The 19,058-nt window shown below is 47.1% G+C and overlaps 1 protein-coding gene across 3 annotated transcripts in view; it reads left to right on the plus strand.

Annotated features, from left to right (window-relative positions):
- Nucleotides 1-19,058, plus strand: part of LOC146771208 (N-fatty-acyl-amino acid synthase/hydrolase PM20D1-like) — a 207,938-nt gene that overhangs the window by 109,532 nt on the left and 79,348 nt on the right. For all 3 annotated transcript variants that reach the window (XM_085640295.1, XM_085640294.1, XM_085640296.1), the window contains 3 exons: nucleotides 8,561-8,622; nucleotides 9,807-9,885; nucleotides 11,455-11,526. In XM_085640295.1, coding sequence (XP_085496421.1) covers nucleotides 8,561-8,622; nucleotides 9,807-9,885; nucleotides 11,455-11,526 — 213 coding nt within the window. The remainder of the gene's footprint in view (nucleotides 1-8,560; nucleotides 8,623-9,806; nucleotides 9,886-11,454; nucleotides 11,527-19,058) is intronic.

The raw sequence follows: 19,058 nt of genomic DNA on the forward strand, positions 1-19,058 counted from the left end.
CCGCCATTTTCCGTGACCTGTTACAGAGAACGGTTCTTATTTCGCATATCTTATATATAGCGCGAGCTTGCCCCGAAGGTAATTGATCGCGTTACATGGCATTTACATTACACATTCAGGCCAAGGATTCCTGCACGCACGACTTCAGTATTGTCGCTGTATTGAGGAGTGCTAAACATACATCCAGGTAAAATGACCCACAGCGCTGCGGTTGTGTGTGACACCCGGTACCTCGAAAGCATTCTCTCCATGCGCGCAGCGGTAGGCTGAAGGCGAGCGCCGTCGGGAGAATTGGCGGGGGGTGGTTGCCAGCGCTAGGGCGCGTTGCCGGGAGGTTGCGGGAGGCACAGGTGTAGGATGCAGGATTCTCGTGCCTCCGTGCTCACTGCAAGGCCGCGCTCCGAACTTTGGGGGGGATCAGCGACGCCATCTTGTCTTACAGGGATGGCTTACGAAGCTAAAACGCATTCTAAAACGGCACCCGCGCTTTGCAGCAAGCAAAACCCGCGCACCAACACACAGCAGTAACTCAGCATGTTCTATCTGTACAAGGTGCCCCTAAACTAGCTGCCCCGGCAGCAGGAGCTTAGCATCGTGGATGCCGGTTTCTTGGCGATTTACTCTTAACCTCATGCCCCTACCCCTCAACTAATGAAGCGCACAACGGTCAAAGTGGTTGCTTTAAGAACCTATGCCCCTAATTAACATTTCAACCTCATAAACGTGAGGTCAGGTACACATAATTTGCCATCCGTGATCGCGTATCAAATGGTTGCTTTAAGAACCTATGCCCCTAATTAACAATTCTACCTAATAAACGTGAGGCCAAGCACCCATTCACAGCGTGTGCGGAGCCCGAACCCGTGTCCTGTAAAGTAGAATTTGAAACTTTTTGCCAACTTATGACACTTTGACAGCGTTTGCAGGACCCGGACCCTTGTCCTGTGAGATCCTTTATAACCCCAGGCACAGGACTCACCACTGAGCTACACCCGAACAAAGTTTGCAATTTCGTCATACCTTCGATCATAATAAAATGAGTTGCATGGAGTTCAGTAAGTGTAACATCCAGAGTTTAAAGTTCTTTAATGGGGGGGCCTGGTCGAACAACGGACCAAGATGGCCGGGTAGTGCTGGGGCTCCGCCGTAATCCCGGGGACAACGGGCATCCCTGAGCCCACACGCCGATATGCAGCACAGTGGGGCAGCGTGATTACACTCCCCAAGGCACCCTGATTGCAGCAACTCCTCTCTGTCTGGCATTGGACATCGGGAACCGCTGTGACTCCGAGGCACGTGTTGTGGCCTGCAACGCACTACCAAGCTGCGGCCTCAACTGAGGCTTGCACGCCGTCTGGGGCAGCGGGCTGCGCTCCCTTGACTCCGGCGCGATCGTGCTTTCTCAGAAAGGGCGGCGGTACTGCACAACCCGGAGGCTCGTTGCACCTCGATTGCCACAGACACCACGGAGCGGCCAAGATCTTCGTAGGCTATCCGGTTGGCTGGGGGTAAACCCGCGCGTCCCTCCCGAAGCCCGGGGACAGTCGACAGACCCTTACTGAGGCCTGGTGATCCGTGTGCCAGACTGAAGGCGCCCCCTCTCTTGCGGGTTGGAGCCCTCGCCAAAAGCCTTAATGAACGCAGCACCCTCTCTGTTACTATCCAGGCAACAAGAAACGCATAACTTATGACACTTTGACAGCGTTTGCGGGACCCGAGCCCGTGTCCTGATAGAGACTATTTTTCCCTAGGCACCAGGCTTACCATGAGCTATGGCTCCTGGTGGCGGAAACAAGTATTCAATTCGCCCAGTTATTCTGCTGGCTGAGAACGCGGCCCGCATGGGAGGCGCTGCATGCGAGCGCCTTGCTCCCCTCCCAGTCCCCCCATATATCGCGGCCAAAAGTCATCAGATTACCGAGTCAGGCTCGCGCTGGTTCAACGCTGCCTTTGCCGACACTGCATGAGAGCCGGTTTCTGGACTGGTTCCGTGGAGCTCCCGCTGTAACCATCGAGCGCTCGCAAGGGTCTTAAAATTTTTTGTCAACGGGTCTGTAGTTGCTGGTGAAGGGGGATGGGGGGGGCGTGCCAGTGGGGTGGATGGATCAACGGGCTAGGTTAACTCGCACAAAGCCCCCGCTTTAGCCCCCCAAACCCGTGGGCCAAAAGAGGCAAAATTTATATCACATTGGCCCCGTTTGCGGGGCTCGCACCTCAGTAACCAGAGGGTCACAGCAAGATGGCCGCGCGGGATGGGATGGGGAGGCGGGGGAAGGGGTTGGTTGAAGGACGGCCGGCCGAGTAGAGTTTTGGTGCGAAAGTGCGGCTATCCATCATTCTCTCCCCCCGACGCCCGACACGAAAACCGCACGTGGCCGGAACGACCCACTCGCAACCTGCCGCCCTGGCCTCACTCGCACCACGCAAGAAGCCCCCTGACACCGCTTGCGCCCCCCCACACCCATGGCATCCTAGCCACAAAGGCCCGTCCACCTGGTCATGCCCAGGGACAGGGCCGGGGTGGGAGGGGTTAGCAAGACTCACCGCGGTACAGCTGCTATCTCGAAGAGCACGACGACGCTGAAGGGGGCCCCGGTCGTAATCGCGTGGAGCGGGTGGGCGAAACGCGTGTCCGGGCAGGAGCGGCGCGCAGGAAGCAGAGGAGGAACTGGGCGAGAGGGACACCTATGTAGGGGGGGGCAGCCTCGCCCCCCCTAACGGCCCGCCTCCACCTCACACTCATTGGGAGATATCCTCCCTAGGCGTGGCCTCGCGCGCGAGGCAGAAGGAGGGGGAAGGCTGCGACGGGCGGCCACTAGAGAGCTGCCCTGCTGATGTCCCACTGCGTGGGACGCGGGCAGCAGCACTCTTGCAGGAGGCTGAACCGCACAGCTAAATGTGGTCTGTGCTGTCGGTATTCAAACAGTTCTTTTATTGAATGTTCTACTAATGCCACGTAAAAGATTTATGCTTCGGTCTTTGAAGCAAGTATACTCACAGGACATTATAACTCTGTCTCGGCGTAAATACCGGCAAATCCTCGTGGAACAGAACACGTGATTGGAGGAGACCAAAGACCCATAAGGTGTAAGCACACATTTGCAAATACTGTGCGCTGCTCAGGTTTGTGGAATATTCGATGCCACGTTATTAGCGAGAATGCAAATTAGGAGCGATGGTCCAAGCGATACAGGGCCCTGTTAATAGGTGGTAGAAAGTGCTTTTGAGAATCGTGGTACGAAGTGTGTATTCTAGAGGAAGATGGAGAAAGCGGAAGCGGGTCCCGGCAGCTCGGATAGTCAGTCAGTGAGTTTCCGGTCACCTTTCCGATTCTACTATTAGAATTTAGGGCCTTGAAATTGATATTTTATGTTTATCCACTAGTCAGTTGTAATTGGCACTTGCATCCCTCTGATTATGCGACCACAGAAAACGAGGCGTGGATGCTTGGGTTATGGCTTAGTAACTCCTAAGGCACGTGTTTGAGGTTATAATGCCATCTCCGGGGTCACTGCTATGATGGAAATAAAAAAAGATTAACTTAAGATGCGCGCTGAGGCGCAAGCCTGCAAACCATGCAGTGGTATGTTGTAAACCTAGCCCTAGCTGGGGAGAGACATTCCAACCAGCAGATTTAATGTCTACATGCAGAGGGTGCGGTTAGAATCAGAAGCTCGCACCTTTTAGTCTGAAACGACTAGAAATACATATACTAGGACAAGCATCCCTTAAGAGGGAAATCTATCCCATTAAAGACTGTGGAAGAGAGGTGCAGGGCCATCAAACACATCTTGGTGCTGCACGCCCTAGAGGGGTGTTGCTCAGAATGTACCATGATGGATGGTGTCCACTCTTGGGGAAGGTGGACCTAAGAATATGAGGGTCGGCAGCCCGGTGCCACCACACATCCCAACAGCTTGCGTGAAGGCACGAGCCACTCTCTGCTGGACAGCCTGTGCCTAGCCTTGGGTGCTCTTCAATGGCTTTGGTCCTTGCTGGTGGAGAAGGTGAGCTAGGAAGATGGAGATGCAAGGCGGACTTCGGGAGGCGTGTAACGAATGTCCCTTTCTTCAGAGCACTGACGTCACATTGGGACCCCCTCATACACTGTAACCTCGGGATTTTCCTTAGTTTGAAGATTTTAATAATGGATTTATTTTGTCCTAAGGCCAAGACAGAAAGGCGAGGGGCAGTAGCGACCCATCACAATACCCATGATGTGGCAATGCCCAGGACACAGCCAGAGGTCGAAGTGGGCAGGGTGACAGGAGAATGACAGTCCAAATTTTAATAATTTTATCAAAACCGTTTGTATGTATTTTTTATTTAAATAATCTACCGATCCTGAACGAATAAGTTGCAGCAGGTTGAAAGAAGAGAAGAAGGGTCTCTACCACGAAGTAGAACATGGTCTTCAATGAATCGAGTGGCTCCAGGCTTATAACGGCTGGTATAAGTCCGGAGCGCCAACATTCCAATGTTTGTCTTTCTGTTTCTGCCTTTTTAATGTAGGGCATATTACCCTCCTTGTGTGGAGTGTTCTAATAGCCTCATAGCCCTTTTTCCTTGAGCTATACCGGTTGGTAAAGGCCCTAACCTTTGTTATAGGCCCGCACCTGCGGTGCAGCCCTATAAATCGGGTTCAGGGCCTTTAACAAGTGGTATAGCTCAAGGCAGTGGGCTGTAAGGCTATAGTGAGAGAAGGGAGAGGCACCTAAAGAAGAAGCAAGTCCAGTGTCCCTGCTCTTAAAGGAAATGTAAAAGTGTGCAATTGGTTAATCAGCAAATCTTAAAGACTGCTTGGAAGGCATTTTAGACTTTAATTGATAGAATCAGAAATGTGTCTGTGAGAAGTTGGCCTGGCATATGCTGGTCACTAGTTATAGTGGCCACCTTGCACCAGTCCAATTCTACTCTTATGGTGATAGGTTTAAGACAACCTTTAAAGAAAGCTATCCTAGTGGTAGCTGTGGAGAGCAGCCTTCAGGCTAAGTCTTGAAGGAGTGTTAAGCTTCTTGTTTTACCATAGATAACCTCTTGAATGACCAAATGAAAGAGTAGTCCACACAGGTATATATATAAAATATATGTATTTATTCTAGACAGAATCCCACAAGTCTCTTTATGAGGCTAGAGGTAAAGTCACAATTCAAACACGCATTGATAGATACAATAAATAGCACTGGAATCACAGGGCCCCAGGGGGGGACCAAACCATATATTAAAAAAGTGGTATAAGAACCATGACAATTCTACAGACAATGCCTAGGGCATTTAGGATCACTGGCCCCTTAAGAATCCCCCCCAGGTTATGAGGAAGGGGTCCCACGGGAGACGCAAATAGCTGCTATCGGGATCTCTATTATAGCCTATGGAGAATGTCGCGGTTTTTGATTTTAAAAGATCAAAGACACTTCTAGCAGGAGTTCAAAGTTAAGGGCTTGGAGTTAAGCCTTTGAGGAGCCCACTACCACGAGAGTACCGAGGTACCACTGTTACCTGCCCCAGGGAAGCCGGGTGCATAGGTCGTTTTCGATCTCGGGTCGTGGGCTGATTTTCAATAGGAAAATGTACAAAACTGCTGCTAGCCAAAAGCGTCGATGATGTCATGAAGAATTAAGTTGTAGATCTTGTAGAGATGAACCTGAAAGCAGAGGGGACAGAGTCTGGGTCACGGCACAGTGACCAGGGAGCTCAAAGGAAAGAGCCCTTCAATGTCGGGTGCTTCAAGTGGAAAGAGGTGTAGCTTGGATCTGCTGCCACGGGCTCCGGGAGGCTTCAAGGAAGGCCAGCTTCTGGAGGGCGAATGTCCCACGAAGGATGAGGGTCGCTGCGGTGTTAGTGTCCGGATTGGATCCACTAAGCCTTGGCAACCGCAACCCACGCAAGATGAACAAATCAGCTACTGGTGCAGAGGTTTGTGAGAGGTCTCCTTTGTAGAGACGGTAGAGGAGGCCTGGAGCAACCAGGGGAACATTTCAAAGTCGAGATTGACCTCCGCTAGGGCCCACCAGTCGAAAGACAAGGGACCGCGGGAGGCAGCAATTTGGAGTGCGTAAAAGGGAGCCCACGGGCCACCGGAGGGGGCTAGGGCGCTGATCTTTGGCACAGTTGCTGCCTAGAGGTTGGCTCAATAATGGGCCAAAGCACAACTTCCCCACTGGTCAGGGTTGTGTGCTATGCAAGAGGTGGCCGTTGTCCTGGGGTATTGGGAATCTCGGCACCCACGCGGTCCACGGTGCTCAGGCTCGCTGTGCACACTCACTGGCCTCTGGGATGCTTTGGAAACCCACCTCAAGGTTGCTGGGAGTCGACGAAGTCCGTAGGAGCAGCGAAGTTCCAACCGGGTCACTTGCAGTGTTTCAGGTGCCTGCCAAGCAGGGGGGTAACTCCTTTACCCCAAGGGAGATTTCTTCAGTCAGCTGGGCAGCAGCTCGTCGAAGGTCAAGTCTGTAAAGTCCAAGATTAATCTGAGGCTCTGGGGACACAGTATTCACCTTTATCCAGGAGATTAGGGGAGGGTCCAGATCAGAGCCTACCAATGGGAGTTGAGGCGGGAAAGGGTGGCTACACCCTCTCCCCTTTGTGTGTTTCCCGCCTGGGCGAGGGGCAGGATGCCCCTGAACCGGTTCCAGGCGGTGTATGCAGAATGTAGGCGCTGTAGCAGCCTACGTGCAACTCTGAAAGGCATCCTATGGTGCACCCACCCAGTTCCAATTCACATATCCTGTCTGGGGAGGTGCTGGCACCCCCCTGCCACAGGAGCCCTATTGTCCAGCTGCCGAGGCTGGGATTGTCCCCAGCAACAGGCAGCCAGAGTCGTGTGGGTGGCGGGTAGCACCCATTTTGTACTACGTGTGCACTTTGAAATTGGTGTCTAAATTCTGCCGCTTTTCCCATATCGCCGCTCTAGCAGAGGGGAATCATGCCCTCATGCCCATGGCAGGACTGGGGGTATGATTCCTACATGTTTGACACCAAACGCGATATGGTTCTGTGTAGCCATTATCACGCTATCGCGATAGACTTATAATGCGGTTAAGAGTATATGGTATGGGTACACTACAAACAACCCAGCAATGATTTTACGAAGGTTTCAGGGAGGTCCTACTCATGTAGGGGTCCCCCCTCACACATACCTCAGCACCCTGCCTTGTAGGATTAGCAAGGCCTGCCATAGGGGTGACCCATGAGAGTACATGTGTTGTAATGGGGTGGGATATAGGGTACCTATATCCCTGTAAGGGGTGCTAGCACCACCTTACCCAGACTACAATAGTGGTCTGGTGGTGTCAGTTGGTATGGCTGTCCCAGGGTGGCACAAGACGTGCTGCAGCTCTGGTAGGCCTGTGAAGTACCTATGCCCTAGGTACCTAAAGTACCATATACTAAGGGCTCATAAGGTATCACAGTATCAAATCACTAGTGCATCTAATATGCACACCAAGTTATTTAAGGGAGAAAGCAGATAGGCTGGGGTCCTGGATGGCAGGATCCCAGCCAGACTAGACAAACCCATTCAAATACCAGGCAAAAAGTTGGGGCAACCATACAGTCAGATTCCACCTTCCTACAGTGTCCTTTTAATGGAAGTGTATAAAAAAGACTTTGGTATAACATGTATAACATTTTTCAAACTAATGACTTTCATATTTGCAGTACCTTCACAAACAGGCGCGGACCTCTTAGCACTATAAAACACTTCAGTATTTCCCTGTTGCATGAACCAGAGACAAATCAGAGACCATCCGGCTGCTCCTACTGAATTTGAAGTGATCACATTAACCATCTAAGCTTTCGTGCCAGAAAAATGCATTTCCAACAGATGAATTTGAGTTGCATTTAATTTTCATTTAAGGTGTGTCCACTATATTTTATAATACAGTTACGTGTAGGTGAAAGGTCAAAAATATAGTTAAAGAATATCTTGTTCATTTTAGCCACCTCACTGACCCCGCCCCCACGATTGCTGACCACACCCTCATTGTACTCAGGATCCTAGTTTTCTTGCGTTTCTTTTTACATTGGATGTACCTCCTAGGTAAAGTGCCACCAACCTGGCAGTCGGTCCAAGCACTAAAGAAAAGGACATTTAGGTGCTCTTCACCCAGAAAGAGGCAGGCCAGACTTACTGTTTGCGGAAATCAGAAATGTTGTCCGATTCTATGGCAAGGTTAGCCCACGGACGCCCAGGAGTGCCAGATTCAGAACTGATTTTCATGATATCCACAGAAGATTCAATTACATGCAGTAAATCTGAATGGACTCTATTTACATAGTGATTGTTCTAAATATCTGGACAGGATTTGCCCTCATGGACCTACTTTGGGCCTCCCAAGCTAGGACTTCGAAGCCCTACCATGAATAAATAGGCTTCCCTTTAGACAAGTGTGCTTTTTTTGAAGAAGGAACATCTATTTATTGTAAGGGCCAGGAAGGAAGAGCATAAGACAGGATTCTGGTATTATTAAAACAATTGTGTGGACTGGCTTTGGCAGGTTGATCTCTTGCCATCCACGGCACTGTTAACACACTATGTTCTTTTCTGTCTTTCCTTCAGTTCAGCTTCCCCATCAATGTCATAATGAGTAACCTTTGGCTGTTCACCCCTCTCGTCAGCAGGTAAGAGGGCGCTGTCTTCCTTCACCTTTGCGAACGGCCTCGTAATGCCAATAGGCATCGCATCTCCCCGTACATCTCTAGAGTCATGGGACCTCCTGTCATCTACTTGTAGTGATTAGTTTCATGAGACACAAAGAGTAGCTGCCTCTCTCTCTGAAGGTTCATAATACACAGAGAGATCTCTGGATCTAGGACTCCCAGAGCCAGACAGGAATGTGTTGGTTGCTTAATCACACAATATCCCCTCCTGAGTATCCAGAGGGACCTACAGACTGATTCAAAATATTGTAGAATTACACATGCAAAGTATACAACACGTGAGCGGTGCATATGTGTACTCTATGGTTTTTGCGTATTCGCATACATTGCCTTGTAACTCCTGCCTAACTATGCATGTTCTTATATACAGGCATATGTATTAATTTATGTAGAAAGAGGCACACCCATTTCCCAAAGAGTGTGTGTGTGAAGGCAAGGGGTAATTTGTATTTCACAGCTTATTTGTGTATAAAAACTGCTTAGCTTAATTGTGTATGAAAGCTGCTTAGCTTAATTGTGTACCAAAACTGCTTTCATGTATGCATCCTGTAAAAACGGAACTGGCTCTTGAAATTCCACACACTGGCTACTCGATATAAGCCGAATGTTATGCTCTGTAATTTTTGTGCCAAAATAAGTATGGGAAATGCATGCTTCAAATTTCCTGGCCACTCTGTGGCACTCTCAGTCTTGATAACTGCACCTGGTCACATTCGGTCATTTGTTTGCTCACTGTGTCACTGAAGACCTGGGATCGAATGCAAATCAGGTTGTTCCTGTCCCAATAAGAACAATCCACCCTGCACTTTAGGCCACTCTGAATAGGAACACAGGTAGGCTCAAATCAGCCGGAGTCTTGTAGGACAGCAAGCACCAGACCCACATTTTGGAATACCCTTCACACTTAGGGTGTCTCACTGGCAAAAAACAGTAATTTATTGAAAGCTTGAATTCGTGTCGGACCGTACTAACGCGAGGGCTGCCATGGCGCGCGCCTCCGTTCCGGGCGAGGCTCTCTGCATTGCTCTGAACACACACACCTCGTCTCTTACTGCGATATGGCATCTTGCCTGACTTTGAAATGCATATTACGCAGGTTTGTAATAGTTGTGCTGAGTTTTTTGTGTGCCTCCTGTGCCCCGCAGGATTCTCGAAGGGAAGACCTCCAGCAATGCCCTGGTCCGCACCACTACTGCAGTCACCATGTTCCATGCCGGAGTCAAGGTAGGTCTGTTGTAAAGTTTGTTTTGGTGGCTTCGTGCCATCACCTTATAGGGATAAATAACATTGATGCCCCCAAGTTGAATGGCAGTAGGGTGCCGGCAATTATGTTTGCCGATGACACCCTACTGCTATCCAAATCACCCACAGGCATACAACGGGTGTTGGACGGATTCACGAATTTCTGTGAGGGGCGCGGATTGGAAATCAATGTGTCCAAAACCAAATATATGGTCTTCAATCTGCATCCCTCAACCCGCCCAAACCCAATCCTAGGGTCTGTCAGACTGGAGCGGGTTACCACGTTTGATTATCTGGGGGTAACCCTAAACCAATCCATGACCTGGGACACACACAGAATTAAGGTAAACTTAAAGTTAGTGCAGAGTACGGGTGGGATATGCAGGATGCTAGCCAGGTCGACTTATAAACCTCTGGGCCCACCACTCCAAATTTATAGAGCTCAGGCCAGAGGGGCAGCAATGTACGGGGGTGAGATTTGGGGGTACACTGCTGATCAGAAACTCCAGATTACTGAGAATAGTTTTATAAGACAACTGACAGCACTACCACTCAGTACACCACTTCCCCCCCTTAAGATTTGATTTAGGCCTAAGATCCATTAAGGAGGAGTTGGGCCTGAAACCTTTGACCTTTTGGCGTAAGATATGGAGTGTACCTGAGTTAGCAAGTTATAGGGCTGAACTTGCGGAGATCTTGTGTATACCCAAGGCCTCACAAATACCGTGGCTTAAATATATTCGGCTCACTTTTCAAGCCCTGGGAAGACCAGATTTGTGGTCTAACCCGGAAAATGCATGCCCCAGAATCTCCCGCAAATCTTTGGCAAAAGTCTATTTTGAGTACAAACTGCAGATTACTATTGAGACGATGCATAAGGGATCTCTATCTAATAACTTCCTTGCCATTAAAGATTCTTACCGGCTAGAGTCCGTCTTTGACGACATGGCCCCTCAAATAACAAGGAAATTATATATGCAGTGGAGATACGGTACTCTCGCTTTGAGGGCACACACTGAATGCTGGACAAAAACACAAACTACGGCTCATTGTCCAGCATGTGCTTATCCCAAAGAGAATGACCTACATATTATATTTTTTTGCCCAGCTTATAAAGCAGCGCGGAAATATTGGCTCATTCCTTTTCTTAAAAATTCTGGTTTCAGGAACTATCCCTCTGCGTATAGAATCTTAAAAACAGATCTATCTGCCCTCACTGTATTTGTAGTCGCTAGATTTCTTACAGTAATGTGGTCTTTCCGTAATCATTTTATCAAGTCTAATATGACTACATGTACATCTTGAATGTTTTTAATCAAATGTTTTAGGTTTCTCTTAGCTTATTTTTAAATTCATCTATATGTAATCTTTTTGTCTATTTCATTGCTGTACAAATAAGTAACTGTATTTGTTTGCATCTTTTATGGTCCAAGTGACCGAAATAAAGATTATGATGATGATGATGAAATAACAATAGGCAATTCAGTTGACGGCGTGGAAATGTTTAATGTTCTTAGAGGGCAGCCATGATTATTTACTATCTTCCCGCAGTCGAACATAATCCCGCCTTCCGCCAGCGCCACGTTGAACTTCCGGATTCACCCCGCCCAGACTGTGCAGGAGGTAACTAACACTTGAATGAGCACCATTTTTTGTGTTCCTTTCTCACATCGTGTATTTTCATTGTCACTGGTCTGCTATTGCGTCAGAGGCGGACTACGAATCAACAACCAAACGTACAGCGGGCAATATTGTGCCGTTTGCAGGACAGTGCCAGGGCGCATACCTGCCGAGGTTTCAGATTCCTTATGGGCGCACAACTGGACCCTAAGTTGTGATGGGAGGGGTCGCTTACGTTATTTTGAATGGCGGGAGCAGAGCCATGTTCAAAAGCCCAAGTCCCAATGTCTCATGGGCAGTGCTAGAACTCGAAACATTTTACTCCGGGAATCCATGCATTGGGGGTCAAGGTGTGGCATTGGAAAAGGGGTGGTGTCACGAAAGAAGGAGTTTGCACAGCAGATTCTGGCGGTCAACATATGCATTAAAATAATAATCATGCTGTAAATAAATTGCAAACAAGGACGAATATGACTGTAAATCTGTTATAGATTACTTAACTGGTCACAAAAAGGCTGCATTTTAAAATATCTTCTGCTTGAAGACATCCGCTGCACGTGCCTTTGTGTGCTCAGCAGTTTTGAGGGGACCATAACCGCAGTAAAATAACTCTGGTATTTAATGCATTTCTGGGAAAGTTGTGTGTTTTGTCAGGTCATAGTTTTGATCCAAAACATTGTATACCAGGTTAATGTGCCTGTGACAAAGCACATACTGTAACATGCGCATCACAGAATTGTGGGTTATGTAGCTGGGTAAGGGGACCACTGTTTTTGACACTGAGATCATTTTGTTACTCCCAATTCATATGTTGCAGTCCTTCTAAAATAGCACCGTGGTCTATTTATCGGAATCACGGAGGAGTCTGTATACGATAGGTTTAGATCCTTATTGTGTTTTTTTCTCAGTCTATGGTTGCAAAGAAGGGATCTGTTGGGAATTAAAAATGCCTTGTTAGTACAGGCAACACCTATCACTGCAAAGTTTTAAATCCTGACCATGTCTTTCTTCTGACCATTCAGTCTTAGCATATAATGTCCACAAGTATGGGCGATATCTGATTTCTAACACCTTATAAAACTAATTGTCTTATGTAACATTTTTTGTCTATTGAGTTACACACTTGGATGATTTACGGTGTCTCTTTGTGAAGTAAAGTGATACGCGAATGATGGACAGAATACTAAATATATCAAACATTCACCCCAGTCAAGAGATCTGGATAAATCCATCATTCTTTTGTTCACCATGCCACCCCAGTTTAGACATAGCCATATGCAAATCCGTCTTGACCCGGTGCCTCATAGGAACAGTCCAGCCTGAGTTGCCAATCTAGGTCCCCTCTGGACCGGAAACAAGCATCCTGGGACCGTTTTCGGGGTATTACCCCTCATCAGCCAGGCTAGCTTGAATGTAGTGGCACAGTGAGCAAGGGACCCATGTCTAGGCATACCCATCCCACTTGGGGCCAGACGTGGGTCCCGTGCTCACCATGCCACCGGAGTCAAGCTAGCCTGGCTGATGAGGGGTGATGCCCCGGAACCAGTCCCTGGATTCTTGTTTCCAGTCCAGGGAGGGTCTTGCAGTTGGGGCTGGACTGTTATCATGGGGAACAGGGTCAAGACTGCTTTGCATATGGCTGGGTCTGACCTGGAAAGGCATGGGGCGAATGGTTGACATTGTGCAGCATTCTGTCCTTCAAGTTTTCTTTTGTAGCCCCACAATATCCATAAGGCGCTGTGTCCAGAACCCGCCAAGTAGAGGCATCAGCCTCCCTCAGCTCCCTTTCTCGCCTTTCACTGCAAAAATCGCCAGTAATCCTCGGGCTCACAGTGGGACAAGCGGGTCATGCCCCCCTTGTCTCCCGCATGCCACGACCGCCCTGCAGGGTTGGGGGCCCCCGACGACAGCGAGCTGTTTCTGGATATTGAATAAGGGGGGCATGACCCGCTTGTCCCACTGTGAGCCCGAGGATTACTGGCGATTTTTGCAGTGAAAGGCGAGAAAGGGAGCTGAGGGAGGCTGATGCCTCTACTTGGCGCGTTCTGGACACAGCGCCTTATGGATATTGTGGGGCTACAAAAGAAAACTTGTGTGCACCAGTGTCTGCCCAAGCACCATACTTACCTGCAACATCACGCTGGAGCTGACAGTATGGCCGAACATCACTATGGTTGTACAGGTATTCTACTGAGGCTCCTGATGAACTATGGGACATGTAGTATGGCAGCAGGAAGGCAGGTGACTTCATTACTCACACCTGGGACACTGCACATGTGATGCACCTCTGAGGAAGGCAATTCGCTGAAACGCGTCAGGTGCCTCACCATCGTTGTTGCCTGCGCCAATTGAAATAAAGCTTCTTTCTCCAGAACCAGGTTATGGCGCTTTTTTCTGTGTTGATATATATAGTTCATACCCTACAAAAACAGGCACCACAGCTGAGACAGTTGCGCAGGATCATAGGATTCCAGCACGTATACCAGTAAGGGAAGGAGAAGCGCTCCCTGCACTTCACAAAAGGACGCCATTTTAGGGTCAGGTCATACAAGCAGTGCTCACTGGAGCGAAGATCATACTGTATAACAGCGGAGGAAAATTGTACCTTAGGGAAGAGAAGTGAGGATGCCATGAACATCCGGCAACGGGCACTCGGAATGGAAATTAGGCCCCGACCTGTTTCGACGGCGATGCAGCCTGCACTGTTGTTCGTCAGACATTTAAGTCCATCACGTTTTTGAGCAGTCGCCATTTTAGGGTCAGGCTGAGTTGAAAACTGGAGCGAGCCTCTGAAACAGACAGGGCTCAGAGAAACCAAAATAGCAGAGTGCCTTGTATGGTGCATGTCCCGTTGAGTCCTGTGTTGAACTCCGGTCGAGATTCGTGCTCCAGGAGGGAAACCGGAGCCTCGGTCTGCAGCAAGCTCCGCCGAAGAGCACGCTGCCATCTTGTGCTCAGTAAGAGCTCCTCCGACTCAGGCAATTCAAGGAAGTTCCACTCTATCTCAAGAGTGTTTGTCTATTGATTGTAAAACGCCATAAACCAGCACACATTGTCAGTTTACATAGTGCCTTTCTGCTCCGACAGATACCCAAACTTGCAGCAAACTCACGCACACTGGAAGCAGCAGAATATAAAATAGTGCCATGCTGAAAATGCATGTCAGCTTTGCATGACGAATAAATGAAGAACAATTTAAGCCTGTAAAATGTTTGCGATTCATGAATGGCACAGCAAGTGTATTTCATTGAGTCCTGCATTAAGGCTGCTCTGGGAATGCTTCATAGTGGCAAACCGAGTTTTTGCTGAACTATTGTGAAATGCTAAGACAATGTAGCGTCTACTGTGTTGCAGCAAGCACAGAAGTGGCGGCAATAAATTTGCACAGCAATCACAATCCCAAAATAATTTGCTTTTCAGAAATAGGGTACTGTCTAGTTTCATCTGGAAGCAGCTACTCTAAGACCGTTAATGCATTCACGTAGTATTTTCCATTTCAAGCACGATCAGTCAGCCAACATTGCCTTCTCCATCTTAAGACTGTCAGATACCTGATATTTTCCTTCCCATTGGTCTACGTTCTCCCATCAGCTCCATTCGGGCTCCATCCCAACATTTCCTTCTTCAACTGGGAGCACATAGCAAAATGAGTCCTAGTGATAGATCACATGAGGACTCGCTGTTGAGACAGTGGAGTCAGTGGGCGGTCTCCACTGTGGAGCAGGTAAGCGGCCTCCTGGCTCTCTCGCGGTCTTTCTTTTTCTCTCTAATATTTTTGGAGCAGTGCATGTATTTCTAACTCTGTTATCCCAGTTTCTCCAACTTTCAACCCACATATTTACTTCTTTCCCTCTAATTTTCCCTTTGGCCTTCTGCTGTTTCCCATGATTACTCCTTCCGACCGGTTGGTCAAATGCATACATCTGCCTACCCATGGAGTACTGATTCTTATGTCACGGGGAAGAACAATCCATTTTGTTCTCGAGACATTTGATCTATTTTGTCTTCCCCTTGGCTCTTCCCGATTTCTCTTGGCCCCACGTCTCCCATCCCCCCCCCCCCCCTGCCACTGTCCAAGAGCATGCAGTTGTTTAAAGAGCTGTATTATTGATCTGCTTAGATAACATAATGTTTGTGAAATATGCAAAGAACCAAACATTCTTATGGTGGAAACCAGGGGTCTCCAATGGGTAGCTTGTGAGTTATTGGTAGCTAACCAGCAACCACAAAGTAGCTTTCAGAGGTAAAGCCAAGTCCAGTATCTCTCCAATGGATCTGGGCATTTTAAAGAAGACAGCACTGCTCATCTCAAGACCCCTAGAAAGGCAGCCAACCACACCAGTGGCAGGGCCGTATGATAGCACTTAAAAACAAATGAAGTAATAACAGTTCCCCAACTGTCAAGGCTAACCCTCCTCAGTAAGAATGCCAACATTCTAAGGTGCACTCTCACAAGGGTTCTAAAGTAAAACCAAGGACCCAGAGACATGGGGGTGGAACATACCAATAGGAAAAAAAACTAGAAGACCTGCAAAAGATAATATACATGAAATGGCATTATACATTTAAAAAAGGAGAAGTTATAACACATCTCCTTACCCTAAATAACAAAAGAGGAGAAGAGCCAGGAAGAGGTAAAGGGAGGAAGGTAGATGAAAGAGAAAATGGAGGAGGAAAACAATTATAAAGAAAGAGGGATTAGAAATAAAGGATAGGAGCAAAGGTAAGAAAGGAGGAGAAGAACGAAACAGCAAAACAAGATGAATATAGAGTGGAAGGAGGTCTGACAGGAAAGAGAGGACACAGAAAATGCTGTAACATTATATAAAATATTATTTCATGACATAGTCCCCATGCCACTTGGGTGAACTTACATTCCTGTCACTACGTTTAACTGCAGATATGTTGGACAGCTCTTTTGAACCATTAACCAACTTGTTACAGATACCTTGCCTTGGATGTGGAACCAATCTATCCATGCTCCACATTCGGCCATCAGCCATAATGACTAAATTTTTCTTAAAATCCTTTATTCTTTCTGAACCATAGTGTTTATTGTACCTGTTCAGGTTAGTGTGAGGTTTCTTAACAATGACCCATTGACCTACTTTCCAGTGGCTCAGTGGACTAATGCCTCCACTGCAGGGGCCTGTGTTCGACCTAATGGTCACAGGTTCAAATCCTGGCGTGTCCACTCAGCCTTTCATCCATCAGAGGTCGATTAAAATGAGTACCATTGAGTTGGGTAACAAGAAACATCTGTTATTTGGCGCCAAGATACCTCTGGGTGAACGTGCGCTTTACAAATACACGTCATGTTATGTTATTTGCGTTGTTTGGCTCCCCATCTGTGATCGTATTCTTGCTTGTATTTCTTTTGATGAAACACAATTCTCTCCTTAGCCACTTGACTGTCCCATTCAAATGAGTTATCTTCAAACAACCAATTCGGTGTAAGTTTTGAGCTGGGTTTACGCCCTCTCAATAAACAAAACGGTGAGTAACCAGTTACACTGTTAGGCGTAATATAAAATGTCCATATCATGTCTTTGATTGACTGAACAATGGGTTTATGAGCCACCATCGCTAATTGTAAAGCGTCTTTGATCATTCTGTTGCAGCGTTCCTCCAGCCCATTAGCACAAGGGCAATATAAGGGGGTGAATATGTGTTTTATGGCAAGACTGACAAACTCTTTCATTTCCTCTGACACTAGCTGGACACCATTGTCGGTGATGAGTGTGAGGGATACCTTCATTAGCAAACACTTCAGACAGAAAGCGTATTATAGTCTTGGTGTCCATTCTATTGACAAACTTGAGAGTGATCCATTTGGAAAAATAGTCTACCAAAATTAAAATGAATCTTTCTTGCAGACCTGAAATTTGTAGAGGACCAATAATGTCAAGGCCTAGTTTTTCCCAGGCTTTAATGGGAGTTTGCACTGGTTCCAAAGGTACTCTCCTTGTGCTTTTAAATTTGTCACTGAGACCACAGGCATTACAATCTTTAACCAGATCCTCTATAAGGGTGTCCATACAAGGGAACCAGTATCCTGACCTAAGCTTACTTTTCGTAAGATTCCTTTCCAGATGGCCTTCATGAGCTATTTCACAGATGCGCCTTCTGAGTTTTTCAGGAGGAAGGATTTTGTCAGACTTAAATACATTAGTCCCTACAATTGACAGTTCCTCCTTTACATTCCAATACGGTTGTATTTCACGAGGAAGAGCACCACATGTCTTGGGCCATCCATTTCTGATATTTTCAATGACCACCATTAACGTACCATCATCTGACGTGTCTTTCCCAATCTTCTTCCAAAATTGCAGGAATGACTACTTGTAAAACTTCAAATCTTCTACACCCTCTTCCAATTGCTTATTGATGGGTAAACGAAAAAGGCAGCCTACTACCTGATTCTTGATGCCCAGAACATATTCAATTTTAATATCGAAACTTTGTAAAGGCACGAGCCATTTACCTATTTTGGGTGTGGTGTAGTTCAATGTCTTTTGATGAAAATAATGATACTAAGGGTTTATGGTCAGTTCTTAGTACGGACGGTATACCCCACAAAAAGTATTTGAAATTGTTTGTCACCCAAAAACATGACAAAGCCTCTTTCTTAATTGTACAGTAGTTGCTTTCTGCTTCCTTCAATGTCCTGGAGGCAAAGGCTGTTATCTTTTCTTTGCCACCTTCTATTTGCGATAGTGTAGCACCAATGCCCCGTTACGGTCATCGGTGGTAAAAAAAAAGTGCAGTTGCAATAGCTTTTTTAAAATCCATGAACGCACGGTTAAGGACGGGTAACCATTCAAAATGTGTCACTTTTTTTCAGAAGGTCTCTAATGGGTTGTACAAGTTCTGAAAAGTTCTTAATGAATTTAGACATATACTGTGCTAAACCTAAAAAGGATTTGATTTCTTCCTTGTTGACGGGAATGGGAGCTTCCATTACTGACTCTATTAAGTCCATTTTGGGTTTCATTCCTTCACTAGACAGGGTGTGACCAAGAAAATCCTCAGATGCTACTCCAATTTTGCATTTATTCTTCTTGATGGTAAAACCTGCCTCACTAAGCTTAGCACACACTTTCCTCAAGTTGAGATTATGTTCTTCATTCAAACCATAAATAAGGATATTGTCGTGGAAACAAATAGATTTATCTATTCCCCCCAATACATGTTGCATAATTCTTTGGAAAGCAGCTGCGGCCGAGGCCAGACCAGAAGGCATTCTTAAGAATTTGTAAGTACCGAAAGGTGTAGTAAAGGCAGTAAGAATCTGGGAATCAGAGTGCAAAGGGACTTGATGGTATGCTGATGTAATGTCTAAAACAGAGAAGTATCTAGCACCATTAATTACAGACAACATTTAATTGATTTTGGGAAGCGGATATCTATCTATCCAAATGTTGGTGTTTAAACTTCTCAGATCCACACACATGCAGATGTCTTTACTCTCTTTTTTAGATGTAATTACAATGAGGGGCAACCATTCTGAACTTTCCACAGCTTTAATAATGCCC

The sequence above is a fragment of the Triturus cristatus genome, unplaced genomic scaffold, assembly GCF_964204655.1.
Source record: "Triturus cristatus unplaced genomic scaffold, aTriCri1.1 SCAFFOLD_255, whole genome shotgun sequence".
In the NCBI taxonomy this organism is placed as follows: domain Eukaryota; kingdom Metazoa; phylum Chordata; class Amphibia; order Caudata; family Salamandridae; genus Triturus; species Triturus cristatus.